The 19,189-nt window shown below is 42.4% G+C and overlaps 2 protein-coding genes across 2 annotated transcripts in view; one reads left to right on the top strand and one right to left on the bottom strand.

Annotated features, from left to right (window-relative positions):
- hoxc6b (homeobox C6b) overlaps nucleotides 1-19,189 on the top strand; it is a 357,188-nt gene that overhangs the window by 88,944 nt on the left and 249,055 nt on the right. The gene's annotated exons all lie outside the window — the stretch shown is intronic.
- nr1d4b (nuclear receptor subfamily 1, group D, member 4b) lies at nucleotides 5,292-17,515 on the bottom strand. The gene is made up of 8 exons (XM_077204484.1): nucleotides 16,787-17,515; nucleotides 11,794-12,123; nucleotides 11,616-11,704; nucleotides 11,332-11,476; nucleotides 8,492-9,048; nucleotides 8,195-8,380; nucleotides 7,309-7,519; nucleotides 5,292-6,372 (listed from the first exon to the last, which is right to left on the bottom strand). Exons 1-8 carry the CDS (start codon nucleotides 16,800-16,802, stop codon nucleotides 6,176-6,178), a joined length of 1,731 nt encoding a protein of 576 aa, XP_077060599.1. The 5' UTR covers nucleotides 16,803-17,515; the 3' UTR covers nucleotides 5,292-6,175.

The following is a 19,189-nucleotide window of genomic DNA, read 5'->3' as shown; positions in this document are numbered from 1 at the left end:
GAAAGGGAACAGGTGGGAAGAGGGTGAACGAGGTAGTTAGAGGAGATGAGGAACAGCTGGAGGAGGAGAGAAAGAGAAGGTAAACTAATACGACCAGCAGAGGGAGACAGAGTAAAGAGAAAGAACAGGAACAAGACATAACATGACAAGACATGACAGTAACCCCCCCCCCCCCCCCCAACGAGCGCCCCCTGGCGCTCTCGTGGAGGAAACCTGGCGGCTACGGAGGAAAACATCGATCAGCGAACGGTCCAGCACGTCCTGAGAGGGAACCCAACTCCTCTCCTCAAGACGTACCCCTCCCAATCCACCAGGAACTGATGACCATGGCCCCGAGGACGCATGTCCAAAATCTTACGGACCCTGTAGATAGGGTCGCCTTCGACAAGAATGTGTGGGGGGGGGGGGACGAGCGGGGGCGCGAAGAACGGGTTTAACATAAGAGACATGGAAGACCGGTTGGACGCGACTAAGATATCAAGGGACCAATGAACCACGGGGACAACTTGCGAGAAGTTGTCTTAAGGGGAAGGTTTAGAGTGGAGAGCCATACTCTCTGACCACGACAATATCTAGGACTCTTAGATCTAAACTTGTTAGCGGCTCTCACAGTCTGCACCCTATAACGGCAAAGTGCAGACCTGACCCCCTTCCAGGTGCGCTTACAACGTTGGACAAAAGCCTGAGCGGAGGGGACGCAGGACTCGGCGATCTGAGACGAGAACAGCGGAGGTTGGTACCCGAGGCTACTCTGAAAAGGAGATAGACCGGTCGCAGACGAAAGAAGCGAGTTGTGGGCGTATTCTGCCCAGGGGAGCTGTTCTGACCAAGACGCAGGGTTACGGAAAGAAAGGCTGCGTAAGATGCGACCAACAGTCTGATTGGCCCGTTCGGCTTGACCGTTAGACTGAGGGTGGAAGCCGGACGAGAGACTGACGGAAGCCCCAATCAAACGGCAAAACTCCCTCCAAAATTGAGACGTGAACTGCGGACCCCTGTCTGAAACGATGTCTGACGGAAGGCCATAAATTCGGAAAATATTTTCGATGATTATTTTTGCCGTTTCTTTAGCAGAAGGGAGCTTAGCGAGGGGAATAAAATGAGCCGCCTTAGAGAACCTTTCGACAACCGTAAGAATAACTGTCTTCCCCGCTGACGAAGGCGGTCCGGTGATAAAATCTAAGGCGATGTGAGACCACGGTCGAGAGGGAATAGGAAGCGGTCTGAGACAGCCGGCAGGAGGGGAGTTCCCGGACTTAGTCTGCGCGCAGACAGAACAAGCAGCCACGAAACGACGCGTGTCACGTTCCCGAGTGGGCCACCAAAAACGCTTACGAATGGAAGCAAGCGTACCCCGAACGCCGGGATGGCCGGCTAACTTGGCAGAGTGAGCCCACTGAAGAACGGCCAGACGAGTCGGAACTGGAACTAAAAGAAGGTTCCTAGGGCAAGCGCGCGGCGACGGAGTGTGAGTGAGTGCTCGTTTTACCTGCCTCTCAATTCCCCAGACAGCCAACCCGACAACACGCCCCTCAGGGAGAATCCCCTCGGGGTCGGTGGAGACTACTGAAGAGACGAGATAAAGCATCAGGGCTTGATGTTCTTAGAGCCCGGACGATAAGAAATTACAAACTTGAAATGAGCGAAAAACAGAGCCCAACGAGCCTGATGCGCATTAAGTCGTTTGGCAGAACGGATGTACTCAAGGTTCCTATGGTCAGTCCAAACGACAAAAGGAACGGACGCCCCCTCCAACCACTGTCGCCATTCGCCTAGGGCTAAGCGGATGGCGAGCAGTTCGCGGTTTCCCACATCATAGTTACGTTCAGACGGCGACAGACGATGGGAAAAATACGCGCAAGGGTGGACCTTGTTGTCAGAGAGAGAGAGCGCTGAGAAAGAATGGCTCCCACGCCCACCTCTGACGCGTCAACCTCGACAACGAACTGTCTAGAGATGTCAGGTGTAACAAGGATAGGCGCGGATGTAAAACGATTCTTGAGAAGATCAAAAGCCCCCTGGGCGGAAATGGACCACTTAAAGCACATCTTGACAGAAGTAAGGGCTGTGAGGGGAGCTGCCACCTGACTGAAATTACGGATGAAACGACGATAGAAATTCGTGAAGCAGAGAAAGCGCTGCAGCTCGACGCGTGATTTAGGAACGGGCCAATCAATCACAGCTTGGACCTTAGCGGGATCCATCTTAATGAACCGAGAAATGTGACGGAGGAGGCATGAAAAGTGCACTTTTCAGCCTTCACATAAAGACAATTCTCTAAAAGGCGCTGGAGGACGCGTCGAATGTGCTGAACATGAATCTGGAGTGACGGCGAAAAAAATCAGGATATCGTCAAGGTAAACGAAAACAAAGAAGTTCAGCATGTCTCTCAGGACGTCATTTATCAATGCCTGAAAGACAGCTGGAGCGTTTACGAGACCGATTCAAAGTGCCCTAATGGAGTGTTAAACGCCGTCTTCCACTCGTCCCCCTCCCTGATCCGCACGAATGGTAAGCGGTACGAAAGTCCAACTTAGTGAAAAACCTGGCTCCCTGCAGGATCTCGAAGGCTGAAGACATAAGAGGGAGCGGATAACGATTCTTAACTGTTATGTCATTCAGCCCTCGATAATCTATGCAGGGGTGCAGGGACCCGTCTTTCTTCTGAACAAAAAAACCCCCCGCTCCGGCGGGAGAGGAGGAGGGGACTATTGTACCGGCATCGAGAGCTACAGACAAATAATCTTCGAGAGCCTTACGTTCGGGAGCCGATTACCCAATTAATTGATAAGACCAATTAATAGAAGGATTATGACGAACTAGCCAGGGATGGCCCAAAACAACAGGTGTAAAAGGTGAACGAAAAATTAAAAAAGAATGGTTTCGCTATAATTACCAGAGACAGTGAGGGTTAAAGGTAGCGTCCCACGCTGAATCCTGGGGAGAGAACTACCATCCAAAGCGAACAAGGCCGTGGAATCCTTTAACTGCTTAAGAGGAATGTCATGTTCCCGAGCCCAGGTCTCGTCCATAAAACAGCCCTCCGCCCCAGAGTCTATCAAAGCTCTGCAGGTAGCTGCAGGTAGCTGACCTGCCGGTCCAGCGGAGATGGACCAAAAAGATAGTGCAGGATCTTGAAGGAGAGACCAGAGTTGTAGCGCTCACCAGTAGCCCTCCTCTTACTGATGAGCTCTGGCTTTTACTGGGCATGAAGTGACAAAATGAGCAGCGGAACCGCAATAGAGACATAGGCGGTTTTTGATTCTCCGTTCCTTCTCCTTAGCCGAGATGCGGATACCTCCCAGCTGCATAGGCTCAGAACCCGAGCTGGCGGAGGAAGATGGTAGTGATGCGGATAGGGGAGCAACGGAGAACGCGAGCTCCTTTCCACGAACTCGGCGACGAACATCAAATCGTCGTTCTATGCGAATAGTGAGTTCAATCAAGGAATCCACACTGGAAAGAACCTCCCGGGAGAGTATCTCATCTTTAACCTCCGCGTGGAGACCCTTTAGAAAACGGGCGAGTAAAGCCGGCTCGTTCCAGTCACAGGAGGCAGCAAGAGTGCGAAATTCAATAGAGTAATCTGTTATGGATCGATTACCTTGACATAGGGAAGACAGGGCCCGGGAAGCTTCTTCACCAAAAACAGAACGGTCAAAAACCCGTATCATCTCCTCTTTAAAGTCCAGATACTGGTTAGTACACTCAGCCTCCGCCTCCCAGATTGCCGTGCCCCACTCACGAGCCCATCCATTAAGGAGAGATATGATTTAAGCGATACGAGCTCTGCTCTTGGAGTAAGTGTTGGGCTGGAGAGAAAAAACAACATCACACTGAGTGAGAAACGAGCGGCATTCAGTGGGCTCCCCAGCGTAACACGGCAGGTTATTGATTCTGGCCTCAGGAGATTCGGAAGCCCTGGAAGTGGCCGGTGGATCGAGGCGGAGATGATGAATCTGTCTTGTGAGGTCGGAGACTTGGGCGGCCAGGGTCTCAACGGCATGTCGAGCAGCAGACAATTATTCCTCGTGTCTTCCTAGCATCGCTCCCTGGATCTCGACGGCTGAGTGGAAAGGATCCGGAGTCGCTGGGTCCATAGTGGTAAGATTCTTCTGTTGTGCAGGTAAGTGAGGACCCAGAAGCGATTTAACAAAAAACAGAGTCTTTAATGTAAACACAGAGAAGTCACGGATCTTCTTCAGATGTGGAAATGGAAAAATAAACAACCAGCAGAGAGGGCGACAAAAGAAACAAAAAGTCTTTGATAATTACAAAAGAGCATTTAGCAGCAGAGGAGAATAGCTGGGTTAGCGGCGACAGGCTGCAGGTCTCTCTGGGTAGGCGCGGGTCGTAGAGAAACAGTGGTACCTGATCTCTCATAGCGTCAGATAAACTGGACACAATACAAATTACAAGACGGTTAGCTGAGGACAGGTTGCACTTGCCAGGCGGATTCCAACAGGACAGGACAGGACAGGACAAGGGTGAAGCAAACGAGACGGTAGTTTGTTTCTAGCATGAGAAACTCAAACGAGAATCTGACAAAGAAAGAAGCAGGAGCGGAGAGACCTAATCAGAGGGGAAAGGGAACAGGTGGGAAGAGGGTGAACGAGGTAGTTAGAGGAGATGAGGAACAGCTGGAGGAGGAGAGAAAGAGAAGGTAAAATAATACGACCAGCAGAGGGAGACAGAGTAAAGAGAAAGAACAGGAACAAGACATAACATGACAAGACATGACATCTATTGCTCTCCTCATTTGCATGTCGCTTTGGACAAAAGCAACTGCTAAATGATTAAATGTAAATGTTAAATGTTGTTCATATCTGAAATCAGTTATTCATATATATTCATATACATTTGATATAGGCTATATTTGATAACCTGTATATATTTTACATATTTGATATACATACAGTACATAACAATATTATATATATATATTTCTGTATTTTTGTTATTCACAGGTATGTTTCATTCGGTACGGTCAACATTAAATATTCTAGACTCATTATTCTGTGCTACATTCTGTAATTGAAGGCAGCTTATGTGATGTATGAAATGAAACAAAGATTCCATTTGGAACCCTGGAGCCATTATTTAAATGAAGGTGAAAATCTTGGCATAGATCACATACATCATGCTGGTTCCATCGCCTGTTGCTAGGATACCATTGTGCACCATCAGCATTCCATGTGCAAAGAAACGTGCAGTGCTCAGGATATATATATATATATATATATATATATATATATATGCGCATGTATACAAAATACTCAGATTTGCAAAAATTTAAATGTAATTTTTTAATATCACATAATCTTGCCATCTCTATAGTAAAAGATAAACATAATACATTTAGAAATATACATTTAGATGCACGTGAAACAAATGAAATGAGTTTGTGGAGAAATGCTATTGTCCGCTTTGCTGCTAACTCATCTTTGCCAATACAAAAGACACTGTCAGAAAATTCTTAACTGCAAAGGGTAGAAAATAAACCATATCCATGCAGAGCTGTTGTAAATGACATTGGCTTAACAGTTTAAATACAAGATGAGATGAGCAGTCCTTTCTTCACGACACAACCTGGTATAATCGTATTTCCACACACAAATTCATACTACAGTCTTATACAGTTATGAGAAACTATCATACATTTTAATTATAATACATGTTTTTTACACTTTAATGTTTTGACTGTAAACAATATGTATAAAGGTCCACAAAAAGATTTAAGAATGTGTTAGAGGAAATTAATGAATTATGAGCTAGCATCTGGAAGGTTGTACAATGTGGTGAACAATATGATAATGAATGCATAGCATCTGGAGTGAGAAGAATATTTATAATGTCCCAAAACTTCATTCTGACTCCGATCTTTCAATGCGAGTCCAGATTATTTTTCTGGTTATAAAACCATCCATCACCTCATAATCTCATCAAATGTCCACTTTAGGAAGAAAAATCTATTCCCTCTTCTTGGATTTCTTGAAAACTCTCCTGAAAAGTCCAAATGTCCAGCATCTGCTCCATTCTTTAAAAGAATCCTGACGTTGCATTGGAAAAGTTTGCCGTGGTGAAGCGAGTCTGTGTAAGTGCGAGTCAGATTTTGATCCTGAATTATGCATGGCTTGTTTGTACAGAAGAGCACCCTGAATCTGTGTTTTCGGTCTCAGGGATCGATGTGGAAGGCGAGCAGTTTCTCGGAGTGCTGGTTGTTGAGCGTCCTGAGGTCTGGCAGACGCAGCAGAAGTTTGGGGAAGAGTGCGCTGTCTTCTGGCCTCCTGCAAGTGATGAGAGCTCGAAGAGCGCCGATCAAATCCTCCTGGAGCTGCTCGACGGCCCCCGCGTCTGATATACCTGAGCGATCTGACACAGAAATAATCATGAGTACCTGGAATACTGGCTCTGAGTACACACTCATGATGTAGACATTACTACTCTATTCCAAACTCTAGTGAAATGCCTTGCTGTCCTTCAAACAGAACGCGGTTTTGCTGTTTAAAACGCAGGTCAACGGAACAACAAAAGCGCAAGGTCTAGAGACGCATTTTTTAAAAGCTGAACTTCTTTTAACTTGAGCGCCACGTTTTTAGAACGGCGTGTCACGTGTGAGATGCTGCAAAAGACGTGAGATGCAAGTGCAACGGTTAAAGACGTCCGTCTAGTGTGTTTACATTGAAAAACAATGCAAAAGTAGCGCAGTGGAATGGAAAAATGCGTTCTGTGTGAAGTGATAGTTGACAGATTTAAAACACTCATGGGTAGCAACTTCACTACACAAATAGAGCTATCTATTGAAATGTATACTAGTCTAAGCACAGAAATATGGTGCAATAAAAAAAATGGGTGAAATAATTAGTGTGCTAATAGAACTGTTTTCTATAAAGTTTGTTTCCGCCACAGAATAAAACACAGTATTAGATTATTTGCGTCTTTATTATCTCACAATTCTGACCTTTTCTCTCCCCATTCCAAGTTTATAATCCACAATTCTAACTTTTTTTTCTTCAAAAAAGATTGCAATTAAAAAAAATGTCATGATGGAAACAAGCTTCTATAATTTTCTTCATAATATGTTTATCAAAATAGAATGTTTTTGCATTTTCTTTGACTACAGCCACCATTTTGGATTGTGGTATCGCATTATCCACAAAGGACGCATGCGATGCTAATTTGGAATTGGCCCAAAATGATGTATCTAAACTGTTCGGAACAGCCATGTGAAAAGCACAGCTGTGATGCCTAAAAATGCTACCAAGTTGGACTGACACACTTGAAACATTGCTTGCGTGAGACATGTACCTGCAGAAACCAGCACCACAGCCATGAAGAGCCCCATCTCATCGGCCTCCAGACCCATGTTCCCCAGCTTCTCACTGAACTCAAACATGGCGTCCAGAAGACTGCCCATGCCAAGCACTCGAAGCGATGCCAACGGGTAGGTCTGACCATTCAGGAATGTTACAGTCCGTTCCTTGGCGTCAAACAGCGAGCAGAACCTCACCATTAGAACCTGCGATGAAGGAAAATTATGTTAAATAAAGTGTTCAACATTGGGTCATGTAAAATGCATCACAATAACTCTCAAAGACTTTATTCACTGAAATACAAGTACTAGACGCATTTCGTTTTCAGAATGTCAAAGGTGTTCGATCGGCTTAAAGTTAACAGCCTGATGTACAGTAGAAAGAGGTTCCTGTTTCGTTTACTTGCTTATATTTATGCATATGGCAGAAGTTTTACTATATGATGCAGCACAGAAGGACAGCGGTACAGCGGACAAATCAGCATTCAGGACCGGAACTATCCATTTTATAATAGCAACACTTAGTTATTGAGAATTGAAAACAAATCTGTAAAGATTTTATCCTAGAGCCTTGCACAGTCCGTAAATAGTTGCCTGTAACACCATATGATTGAAACTGGTAGGGATACCAAATTCATGATCGAATTGTTCAGTTAATCAATTGAACCAGTTAACCAGATCAATCCTTAAATCGTGATCTTGAGTCAACAATATTTTGGTTTTAAATAAGTGTTCTATGACCTGAATCACAGCTGCAAGATCCTGAACTTTCAATAATAAAATATAATCATAATCTAATGAACATCAATATGTTTCTACACAGAAAAAGGCAAAGACAGTGTGATTGGAACTGATCCGGGGACAGACGTTGGCGTTTCTCACCTGAAAGGTTCCTGCCTTCAGCAACATGACCTGATCATGCTGACTCAGTGCCTGAAACCCAGGAATGCTCTTGGCAAATTCAACCACTTCTTTAACAGCTGGAGTGAAGCACTGGGAGAAACTCTCCCACACCTGTTGACTGGAGTGACTGGCTGGGGAGACGGGACATGCATTGAGAGGACATGCCTAGAGAAATACAGAAAGAGACCAAATTAATCTCATGAATTCTAAAAAATAAAGAAAAAAGTATGTTGTTTTGCGATGTGCAACAAATCATATGCCCTCATAAAAACCTACCAGAACTTTAGCACCAGGACTCAGTCTCCAAGGACAAGTCGTCTGAGTGGAATAACTGTTGTGCTTCGATGGATAGCTTTGAGAAGGTGTGGTTCCCTGACTGGGACTTGAGGATTGTGGGAAGTTATAGTGACTGTTGTCTATGACCTGGATTGTGGGTTTGTTGTCGTGGCTGGAGAACGGGCATCTGGATTGGGACAGGCGGTTTGTTGTGGAATGTACAGGATGTTCTTGCGGTGAGACACTTGGCTGAGGATGAGACTGGGTGTAACCGGACTCTTGTATTGGATTATGACGGAAGGAAGAAGGACTGTTGTTATTGTCATCGTCAATCTTCACTAACACCTTCTCCCCGTTCACAAAGATGTTTCGATAAGCCTGCGAGATCGCGCCGATGGCCTCTTCTGATTGGCCGTCTCCAGGGCTGGTAGGGGTCTCGGTGGGTGAAGAACAGTTGATGTCCATGGACGCCGATTCATTAAGGCTGTTCATGTAACTCTGCATTTCGTCCAGTAGACGTTGTTTCTCGCGCTTCGGAATGCGTCCAAATCGCACAGCTAGGAGAAACGGGGGATTAAATGTCACTATGTATAATCCAATCATACAATGCAAAGGTTTCACTGAATTTACAACTGTACAATAATGCAATGAGGCACGAGAGGCTGTGCTGTATTTTGAATATAGTCACGGCTAGAGGTCGAATATGCACATGGACTGTGCTAACGGTGAATATTACGGTGAATATTCTGCGAGACGGAGTGGAAGGCAGATAAGGGAAGTGTTCGATCGACTTAAGGTTGACAGTCTGATGTACAGTAGAAAGAGGTTCCCTTTCAGTTTACTTGCTTATATTTATGCCAATGGCAGACAGTTTTACTAATGATGCAGCACAGAAGGACAGCGGTACTGACAAATCAGCATTCAGGATCCATTTTGTAAATGAAACATGAAACACGATTACATCACAGTGACCATTAATCGTTCATATCACATTATAACTGGTCTACAAAGCTTCGTTCTTTTCAACTTCCCCCTCCTCTTTCTCATCCGATCTCTCCCTACTTCACCTCGCAGCTATTCATAGATCCTACAACTGTATAATACCCCTCCCCCATCCTTCTGTTCATCTCTCTCTCTCTCTGTCTCTATCCCATTGGGAAGTGGGTCAGTGAGTCACCCGAAGCACTGATGTTAGTGAGGGAATGAGTGATGGAGTGAGTGACAGCAGGTGAAATGATACAGTCATGAGGTCGAGGGTTAGCAGGTTACAGGTGAAAGGGGCAGAGAGAAGAAGGCGTTAGAATAGTTAAGTGGTGCAATGTTGTAGGGCAGAGGAACATGATATGATGATGAACTAGACTGATAAGGAGCACCAAGTGTTGAGCAATGTGAAGTGCCTTCAGCAATCAAGGTTCGGTTGAAACTGCTAACACAAGCACTAATGCAAAACCAGATCTTTAGGTCTGTAATATAACAAGGTTTTGTGCCTCGAGGTGTCATATAGCACCCTCACGTGAATACGTTGACCAGTCTTAAAGTCAAGGTTTCCGGTGACAAGCTCAATGACATAATAAATGGAGGGAGATCTACTGTAAAGCAAGTGACATACAGTATTAGCTACGTTTTTTTCATTTAAGGGCAATGTTTAATCCATAAAGGTTCTTTATATATTCATAAACTTTCAAATTAATTGTAAATCTTGTGCAATTACAGCGCGACTTGCAACAAGGGAGGAAAACAAGGTCAAGTACGTTAAGTGACGTTGAAATATGATGGTGCATACAGTATCACTTTACTTTCCCGCTTTTTAGGTCACCTAAATATGTACACTAGCCCCAGAAAATATGATTTATTATCAGCCCAGTTTACAAAGCTCCCCAGAGACAGCAGTGTCCTGTATGGGCAAAGTGTGCTAGAGGACAAATCGAAAAGATATTTCAGTATATTTATGCATAACATTCAACTGAAATAAATGCTCTAAGCTTCTGGGTTACATCGACAAAGCACTTTATTAAATCCCAGCGAGCGTTTAGATCTTAATTAATCCTGCAATACTGCAAACGAAGACCTGGAAACACATTAAACTGCAGTGTTCTAGGAGCTCTGTGTCCCCAATTCCCCAAATTAACCTGATTTGCAGCAGTTTTTACAGTGAGCAATGACTTGTGGGATTTCGGCTTGCCCACACTAATAAATCAGCGGTAAAGGAAACTGTCAGCCATGGGTGCAAACATTACCGAACAGATGGTGGATGCTGGATTTAGGAAATAAAAGAGGAGAATTGAAAGAATGTTTTAAATGTGCTGTAAAGGTGTGATCATAATAGTGACATTTTCGAGCAAAAAGGTCAATTGTCAATAATAGTGATGCATAAAACACCACTCGCACAGAGGTCACTTTCAAACCAAGAAGCTTTCTGTTGGTCAACGCATCACATTTGAGTAACAAATTTGAACCTACATGGGGAAATTTTTTGCCTTCATTTGAAACTTCAGATCACGCATATTCTACTTGAAACCACTGGATTATGATTGTGATATTTAGAATTGCTATGCATTTGCCAATGGTCAAACTGCTAGTGTGTTGCGTGTGATTGTTAGGTGGGTTCATACTGGTCTAAATGTTTAACCGGTGTTAAATTGCTTAGAAAAGTGCAATTACTAGGGTCTATACTGAGGGGTTGTTGCTAGGACATTGCTAGTTGGTTCTTTACTCAACCAACAAAATTCCTAACACTGTTTGGTAATACTGATGTGTCCCTCAGCAAACAGTTCAAATAATATAGTCATACCAAGAATAATAATGTTTATTATTAATAACTGTATGTTTAAAGCTCTTACCATCTCTGGACATGCCGACAGAGAGGCACTTCTTAAAGCGACAGTGCTGACAGCGATTGCGATTCATCCTCATGATCAGACAGTTTTCATTCTTCACACACATCTTATAATTGATGTTCTGCTGTATACTGCGGCGGAAGAAACCCTGAGGAGAACACAAGATCAGATTGAATGTGTGTGTGAATAGAGACTTCAGCCTCAGTTTAGGGGCCAATACTAAACACATCAGTTATGCATTTTGAGAATATTTTATGAGTGAGAAGTGTGCATTTGCGTGTCCTTACCTTGCATCCTTCACATGCATGGACACCATAGTGAAATCCTGAAGCAATATCTCCACATACTTTGCAAAGCAACACCATACCTCCAGTTTCTATTAACACAAATTTAAAATGAGTTAGCAGTGGTCAATGTCACAGAATTTAAGACAAAATTATCAAAAATGACTCCAATAATACTCACTAGTAAAGGTACCCGTGAACCCAATGGGTCGCCTGCCAACCATTGGGTGAGAGTAGGAGTTTTGCCCTGATGACGTTACGGTCGGTGTAACGGTGTTTACAGAGGAAGCACTGCTTACTTCTGGAAATTGGAAAACCAGTTGGTTGCCCCTCGCAGAATTACCACTGCTTCCAGCTGAGTATTTTTTAGGGGCACCAAGATCAGTGAAGGAGACCTCCTCGGGGGAAGAGGGTTGGGAGGATGGAGACTGGGTCTGGTACCCACTGGATGGGCTTCCTGGACTGGGGCTGGCACTTCCAGTTGAGCCTGCATAGTGGATCACTCCTTCACCTGCGTGTGTGTGAAGGAGAAGAGAGAAAGAGAGGAAAAAAAGATTATTTCATGAGGATAAGTTTGTCCTGTTATTATAAATATCTAGTTCAGTCATGAAACTCTAGATGGAGCAGATCCTTAATGGAATATGCTAGCCATTACATTGTTCACGATATGGCTCTACAAGCTGATTGGTCTCCGGTTCATCAGCAGCCAATGAGCTTGCATGCTCAACATTTAAATAGTCTGGTTTAGTGTTTGCTGTAAACCGGTCCTGCAGCCCTCCACCTTCCCCAGCTCCACCTGCCTAGATCTGCTACGGGTAATTTCATGCGTGGTATATCATGGCTAGCAATTCTCCGTACTTGCTCTACAGCAGCACCAATAACAGTCTGCCAAGATCATTTCCATTAACATACCAAACTATCCTGAGTGTTGTCATGATATAAATATCTAAATGAGAAGGTTTTCATTTTTAGCTTACATATCCATTGCACTCTACACCGTTTATTAAATGTGACTAATTTCACGTATAGCCTATTCACGTCAGTTTTACACATTTTGCATGTTTAAATCCATTCTGCAGGATTCAGCAAATCTGTAATTTAGCCGTGTCTTTTATGCAAATCTTAAACAAAGATAAAGGTGGAACATCTTAGTTACCAGCCACATTGTTGCTCTCCGAATCAGTTAAATGTCAGCAAAGAACTGAATGGTATCCTATTATAAACTAAGTGGGTGTGGATATGGTCTATTCATAAATGCATGTGTTTTTTTGTTCAGAACAGTAGAATGTTCAAAAAACTGCCAAGCCACTGATGTAAACTTGGAAATGTTTTACATGTTTGAACCTTTCACTACTTTCAGTCTGGCTAGCTAATCCGTCATCATGAATCACATGTTTCAAACCGCGCCAGAAGAGGGCTCAAACATGTGAGAAGTGTGCCAGACTGCCAGGATGAGCCAGACTGACTCACGTGTATAAGTGTATCGTTGGGGAATCGGATTTATTTCAGAGAGTCAGTTCACTTGATTCGATCCGTCTCTCCACGGCGTTCGAAGAACTGCATGCCGATTTCCACGAATTCATTGTTAGTTAAATACAGCTGTTTGTTGCTATGACTGCGTTTTATATTTTATTTTTTTTCAAATGCAATTAGCATCTTCCAGTTTAATGTTGCCAAGTGTTTTCCGTAATTGTGTTTTCCTAGCGTTTCTTGTCGTTGCTAAATTCTCTCTTCTAACATTCCCGAGTCTGTTAAACCGAATCGTTCTAAGAACCGACTCAAAAGAACAATTTGTTTGTGAATCATAAACTCGAAGAACTCTCACACCCCCGCCTCACGCGCTGCGCGCTCCAGAGCTGCCAGCCACCTGACCGTCGACTCACATGCACTCCTGACACAGTGAACGCCCCGAAAACACAAGCCTCTTTCCGCAGTCCCGTGTCTAAAACAGCCGCAGTACGAGAGAGAGAGAGAGAGAGAGAGAGAGAGAGAGAGAGAGAGAGAGAGAGAGAGAGAGAGACTGCCAGCCTGCTGCTCACGTTTGAAGAGGGCTTAAAAACAGTAACCAGGGCCAAGTTTATGCGCCCGTGTTTGTAATTCTTGAGTCACCGGAAACTGGATTGCATGCATGAACGTGCACGGTCACGTTTGCTCGACATACGAGCTTGTTTTTGTTTACGCCTTCTTGTTCTTTATTATAAGAAACTCATTCCACCTCTTCTCACTTGTTTATGACGTGCATGGATGAAATATAGATATTAGACTACATTGATGCCCTTCCCAATTTAATTGCATTCGAGTTAAACATTGTTTCGAAGACCATAGTTACATTTTGTATGACACATAATTTCCCCAAACACCTTTCCTGTGAATTGAAACTCACATGCACAAGGGTGAATGAGAATGAGAGGAAGAATGAAGAAATGAATGGGTTATTGAGTTTGTGAAACCTGCTGTTCAGGAAAACAAACATCCCTTGATGACATTCTGAATGCTGACAGGAGTGCTGTGTGTGTGTTTAATATATGCAAGGTAGATTTTATGTTCAATCACTTAGTGACTTTAATAGATTTCATTAACATTATAGGCTATAAATGTACACTTCATATTATACTATGGAGTATTGTACACTGTAAAAAAATTGCTGCCTTAAATTAGGTACAATCAACTTAAATTACATTAAACTGCTGTATTGCATACCTTGTTTTAATGTACTATAATAATAACTACTGACATTTTGTATCACCTGGAGTGTGATACTGTGATGTCTTGTCAAATAAAAGAGAATCCTATGCTTCCAGTATAGGTGTATCTGAATGTGTTTCTTATACATTATTTATATATTCTTCATGTTAAAGTTTTCTAAAGAGAGTGTTGAATGATTAACAGAAAAATGATAAATGCTAAAGGACTGAACTATATTTTAAACCAGCCAAACGAACATTAAGTAAATGGCAGGTGAGCTCTAGGTTGAGACGAGAGGTTTGAAGGTTTGTTCAGAGAGCTGGATGCCCTCAGACATCCACTGCTGCTGAAAACTAGGTCAATATTATTATCTTTGTGGAGAAAACACATATGTGCAGCACAACCTATGCAAATGAAGACTCAGTGTGCGACAAATGAATCATTCACTTTGTAATATTTTTTATTTTCGATATAAGGGACACTGCCGGATGTTGTTCTGGGGCAAAGCACATGCGAGTTAGACTATACATTTGAGCTTTCTGTTTTTACGAGACGAGTCAATCTCTTAGTCTGTGTCTATAGGCCTTAAATGCACCAAGCATCTTGTGTCACATAAGGCTGTGATTGTTATAAGCCTGTGTGTTGTCTAATAGAGATCACGCAGGCAGAGCAGAAGGAACAGAGCTGAAAGCTGTGCCTGTTTGACTTTGACCCAGTGACCAGCCTCCCTCCCTTCAGAGGCCGGATGAGATCGGCTGCCGGAACAAAAACACAGGCAAGGAGGGTGTGTGTGTGTGTGTGTGTGCCTGGGAAATCAAATCACGCGTGGCACGTGGAGTTCTGAGTTGATCCTCGTGACGGTGAAAGTGAAAGTCTGTCTGATGACATGCAAAACGTGCAGCTTGCAAACAGAGCGCTTTCAAAGAAATCACAAGCACCAGAATCAGATAACGTAATGGATAGGACATTGACAATATGTGTTTCTAACCAATCCTAAAGTAGCACACTGATAATTGTAGTCTGTATAGTCTGTATTCATAATAATAATATGGACAGTTTTGCAATTTAGAGCCTATTCTGTTTTAAAGTTCCCATGTATCATTATTTTACTTGCTGCCAAAAAAACTATAGCATCACAATCACACTGGCATACATTCGTTCTGATGGTAACACTGTACAATAAGATTAATTAGTTAACATTCGTTAATATATTAATAACATGGACTAACAATGAGCAATACATTTGTTACTATACTATTTAATCTTTGTTAATGTTAGTTAATAAAAATAATAAAAATACAGCTGTTCATTGTTTGTTCATGATAGTTCACAGTACATTAACAAATGTTAACAAATACAACCTTTAATTTGAATAATACATTAGTAAATGTTGAAAATAATATTAACTAAGATTAATCAATTCTGCAGAAGTATTGTTCATTCCAAGTTCATGTTAACTAAGGTAGTTAACTAATGCACCTTAATGTAAAGTGTAACTGTTCTGACTTACTAATAAATATCTTACTTTACTAAAGATAACTTTGTTATGACTCTAATAAATGACTTCAGATTAGCCATCTAAAAACATTGGCTTATAAGAAAGGCCATGTGATGCCAGTAAACAAAACTCTTTAAAACTCAATCAGGTTTATTGCCTGATGTTGAGTGTTTACTGTCTGTCTTTCCTCACATGTTCCTGAGCCGTTATTGACATGCACGAGCACGTGTTTGACTGAATGTAAAGGAGGAGCGATTATAGATAATGACCATCAGTCACTGGCGCACGAGCGTGACTCGGTTAATGAATCACAGTGTGAACACGTTCCCTGTTCGAGAGGGAAACACCTTGACAGTTGATAACCCAGTTTCGGAGTGCACCCACCTCTCTAATGGAGATCACGCTACATGTAAACAAAACGCTACAGAATCGCGGCGAATGCACAGATAGCTTTGAAGTTTTACGATAGTAACTTTGTTATAGCGACATTAAGTCGTCGGTTGCTGAGGTCTGAAAAACAACTCACGACTGATTTATGAGGATGATGTGTCATGATGTAGGTACACAGTTGGAAGAGCGCGCGAGCAGGTGCGTTTGTTTACGCGCCACGCGAGACCGGAAACATTTGTCAAAACAAATATCAGTAGTCGGTAACCCGGGCACGCGATACAGTAGCCTACAAAATGTATAAAAAATGCAGCGTGCAGATGCTAAAAATAACACAATCATGTCAGTGTAAAATGAAAAAGATGTCAAACAATTAAAGTCCTTGGCAATATCAATTGTGAGCGTGTATTAATGTAGGCTATCTTGCAGTGCACTAATGCTATCTAATGTCACTCACTATTTTACAAAGTTCAACAAGATGTTATGTCAACATTGGCTGAGATAAAACAGGGCAAATAACTCCAGTCGGGTGAGTGAAAAATATTTACATTAATGTAGAAAAATCTAGAATAGCTAATATAGCCAATAAATTGCTTTAACTCACCTGGACTGCCGTCCATAGTGTCTGTTCCTGATGCTGACGAAGGAAAAGCGGATATCTGAAGCGGCTCTATTACAATATTCAGTGTCTTCAAATTCCGTCCAAGAAGTCTTTTATGAAAATGTCTCGGAAAAAGAATAAGTTGATTCTCAAAAGTCAGATGTCCTTTAGGTTAGCAGGTCCTCACTCCGAGAGAGCTGAGCTGAAACACTGTGTACATTACAGTAAGAACAGTCCGAGCTAGTGACCTGGCATCAAGGCAGAGATTTGCAACTAGTTTGAGACGAGCAGAAGCATTACACCAAACACGTTTTCAGGTGCTTTAGAAATGTGACTGAGCTTCCCCCCACTAGTTTCCCCCTCCTTTCTGTGCCCTTTAAATTGTTTGTGGTATTGTGTGCCAAGGACTGAGTCCGTTTCACACGCCCTCTGTCCTTCTCTGTAGTAGCTAATGTTCTTCTCTCTCTCTCTCTCTCTCTCTCTCTCTCTCTCTCTCTGTTGTATGACTGACTGAATGCGCGTGCACTCGGTTGACATTGAAATGCCTCATGCGCGCGCTGCATGTGAGCGCTGTCCTACTGACACAGATTTTATGCTAATGTTCCGAGAGGAGGAGGAGAGCCGTGGGGAAGCACATGCAGAAGAGGAGGAGCGCACCGTGACTGCTGTTTGTTCCCTCGCAACTTTATATTGCTCGAGTTTCTCCTTTCCACACACGCGCTGCTGATAGGCTCCGAGCCATCGAGGGTTTGCCCGAATGAACATCGCATGAAACAGCCTGAACTCAGCTCGGAGAGGCATCATGTGGGTCTCACGTTTTTAGCCTGCATCACACACTGGCTTGGATGTAGGTCATGTGCCTAAATTAACTATAGCCTACACATAATTTGATGAAATGATGTTTGGAGAACTCTAACTAAACATTGATCAGGGTATTAATACTGATACGAAAAGCATGTCAACACTGTTACTGAAGAAATGTGCATATAGACTACACGTCAAAAAATAAAGGTAAGATTTTTTTTAAAGAAATTTATTAGTTTTATTCATAAAGGATGCATTAAATTGATCAAAAGTGACAGTGTAGACTTTTATACTTACATATCGCCCTGAGACCCCGAAAAAACGTTTGTTTGTTTTTATTTAGTATTATTCATGTCATATATATATATTCATATGCTATGTCCATGTAGTGGACACCAGGACACCGGTTGACATGAATTGAGGTGACAAAGAAAATACAGAATTGCATAATTGTAGACTTTTATATATATACCAGGATGTAATAATGGGAGTAATTATAGGTAACATGTTTCATAATAATATATATATATGTTATAGGAATATTGATATATAATTGAATTTGTGTCTCCCAGAATGCCTGATAATCCTGCTGTAAGTCCTGGTGTCTCTACAGTGGACATTTATGAAATCATGCCTTGTTTTGTAACAGAAAGTCATATTTTGATTAGAAACCCCATACCATTTTCCTGAGATGTTGATTTATGACAAACAATTAGAAAATTAGTCAGATTTAACTGATAATTACTAAATAGTATAATATTTTCATAAGAGTGCTACATTTGATCACTAAATTCCTGTCAGTAATTTTTAAGGATCCAACAGAAGTTGTGATGGTGAAACCGCCAAACAATGTGTCTCTGGAAATCCCTGAATCTGCTCTTCACATCTAGACTGAGAGAAATATACTCAAATATAATGTCCACTACAGAGGAAAAAAATCTATTTCTGGGTCCCAGGAGGGTATTTTCATGGTTTCCACAAAAATAGTAAGCAGCAAATCTGTTTTCAACTGATAATAATAAGAAATGTTTTTTGAGCAGCAAATCAACAAAATGTTTTCTGAAGGATCATGTGACTGGAGTAATGATGCTGAATTCAGCTTTGATCACACACATGAATAAATGACATTTTGAAATATATTCACAGAAAAGTTGTTTTAAATTGTCTGTCTGAATACTGCATTCTGATTGGCTGGAAGGAAAAAAAATTACATCGGTTAATGCACAGGTAGTTTCAGGTCAGTTGAATTACCATCCTATATTAATGCGCTGCTTTCATTGAAACACACACACACACACACACACACACACACACACACACACACACACACACACACACACACACACACACACACACACACACACACACACAGACAGAGCAGAGATCCCGCTACACAGACTACTGAATCACTACATTATTATATTACTCAGTAAAGAGGCAGTAATGTCGCTGTTTTTGAAGGAATTCAACTCGCAGCTTCATTACGAGACACTGAACAGATGCAGGTAATTCACACACACTTCTCTCTCTCTCCCCCTACTTTATCTGTGTGTCTCATTTAAAGCGAATGCTAGATCTAACGAGTCGTAGCTGATGAAAATA

Source organism: Siphateles boraxobius, unplaced genomic scaffold (genome assembly GCF_051911475.1).
Source record: "Siphateles boraxobius isolate OS27281-9 unplaced genomic scaffold, OSU_SipBor_1 5, whole genome shotgun sequence".
NCBI classification, from domain to species: domain Eukaryota; kingdom Metazoa; phylum Chordata; class Actinopteri; order Cypriniformes; family Leuciscidae; genus Siphateles; species Siphateles boraxobius.
Note: the sequence above shows the minus strand (reverse complement) of the source record. Positions and strands in the feature narration are given on the sequence as shown.

Excerpts from the sequence above, each read along its gene's own strand:
- nr1d4b (XM_077204484.1), bottom strand. Across the intron at positions 8,381-8,491 it reads GTCCTGGTGCTAAAGTTCTG|GCATGTCCTCTCAATGCATG; the intron begins GTAGGTTTTTAT and ends GTATTTCTCTAG. Across the intron at positions 6,373-7,308 it reads TGTGGTGCTGGTTTCTGCAG|ATCGCTCAGGTATATCAGAC; the intron begins GTACATGTCTCA and ends TTTCTGTGTCAG.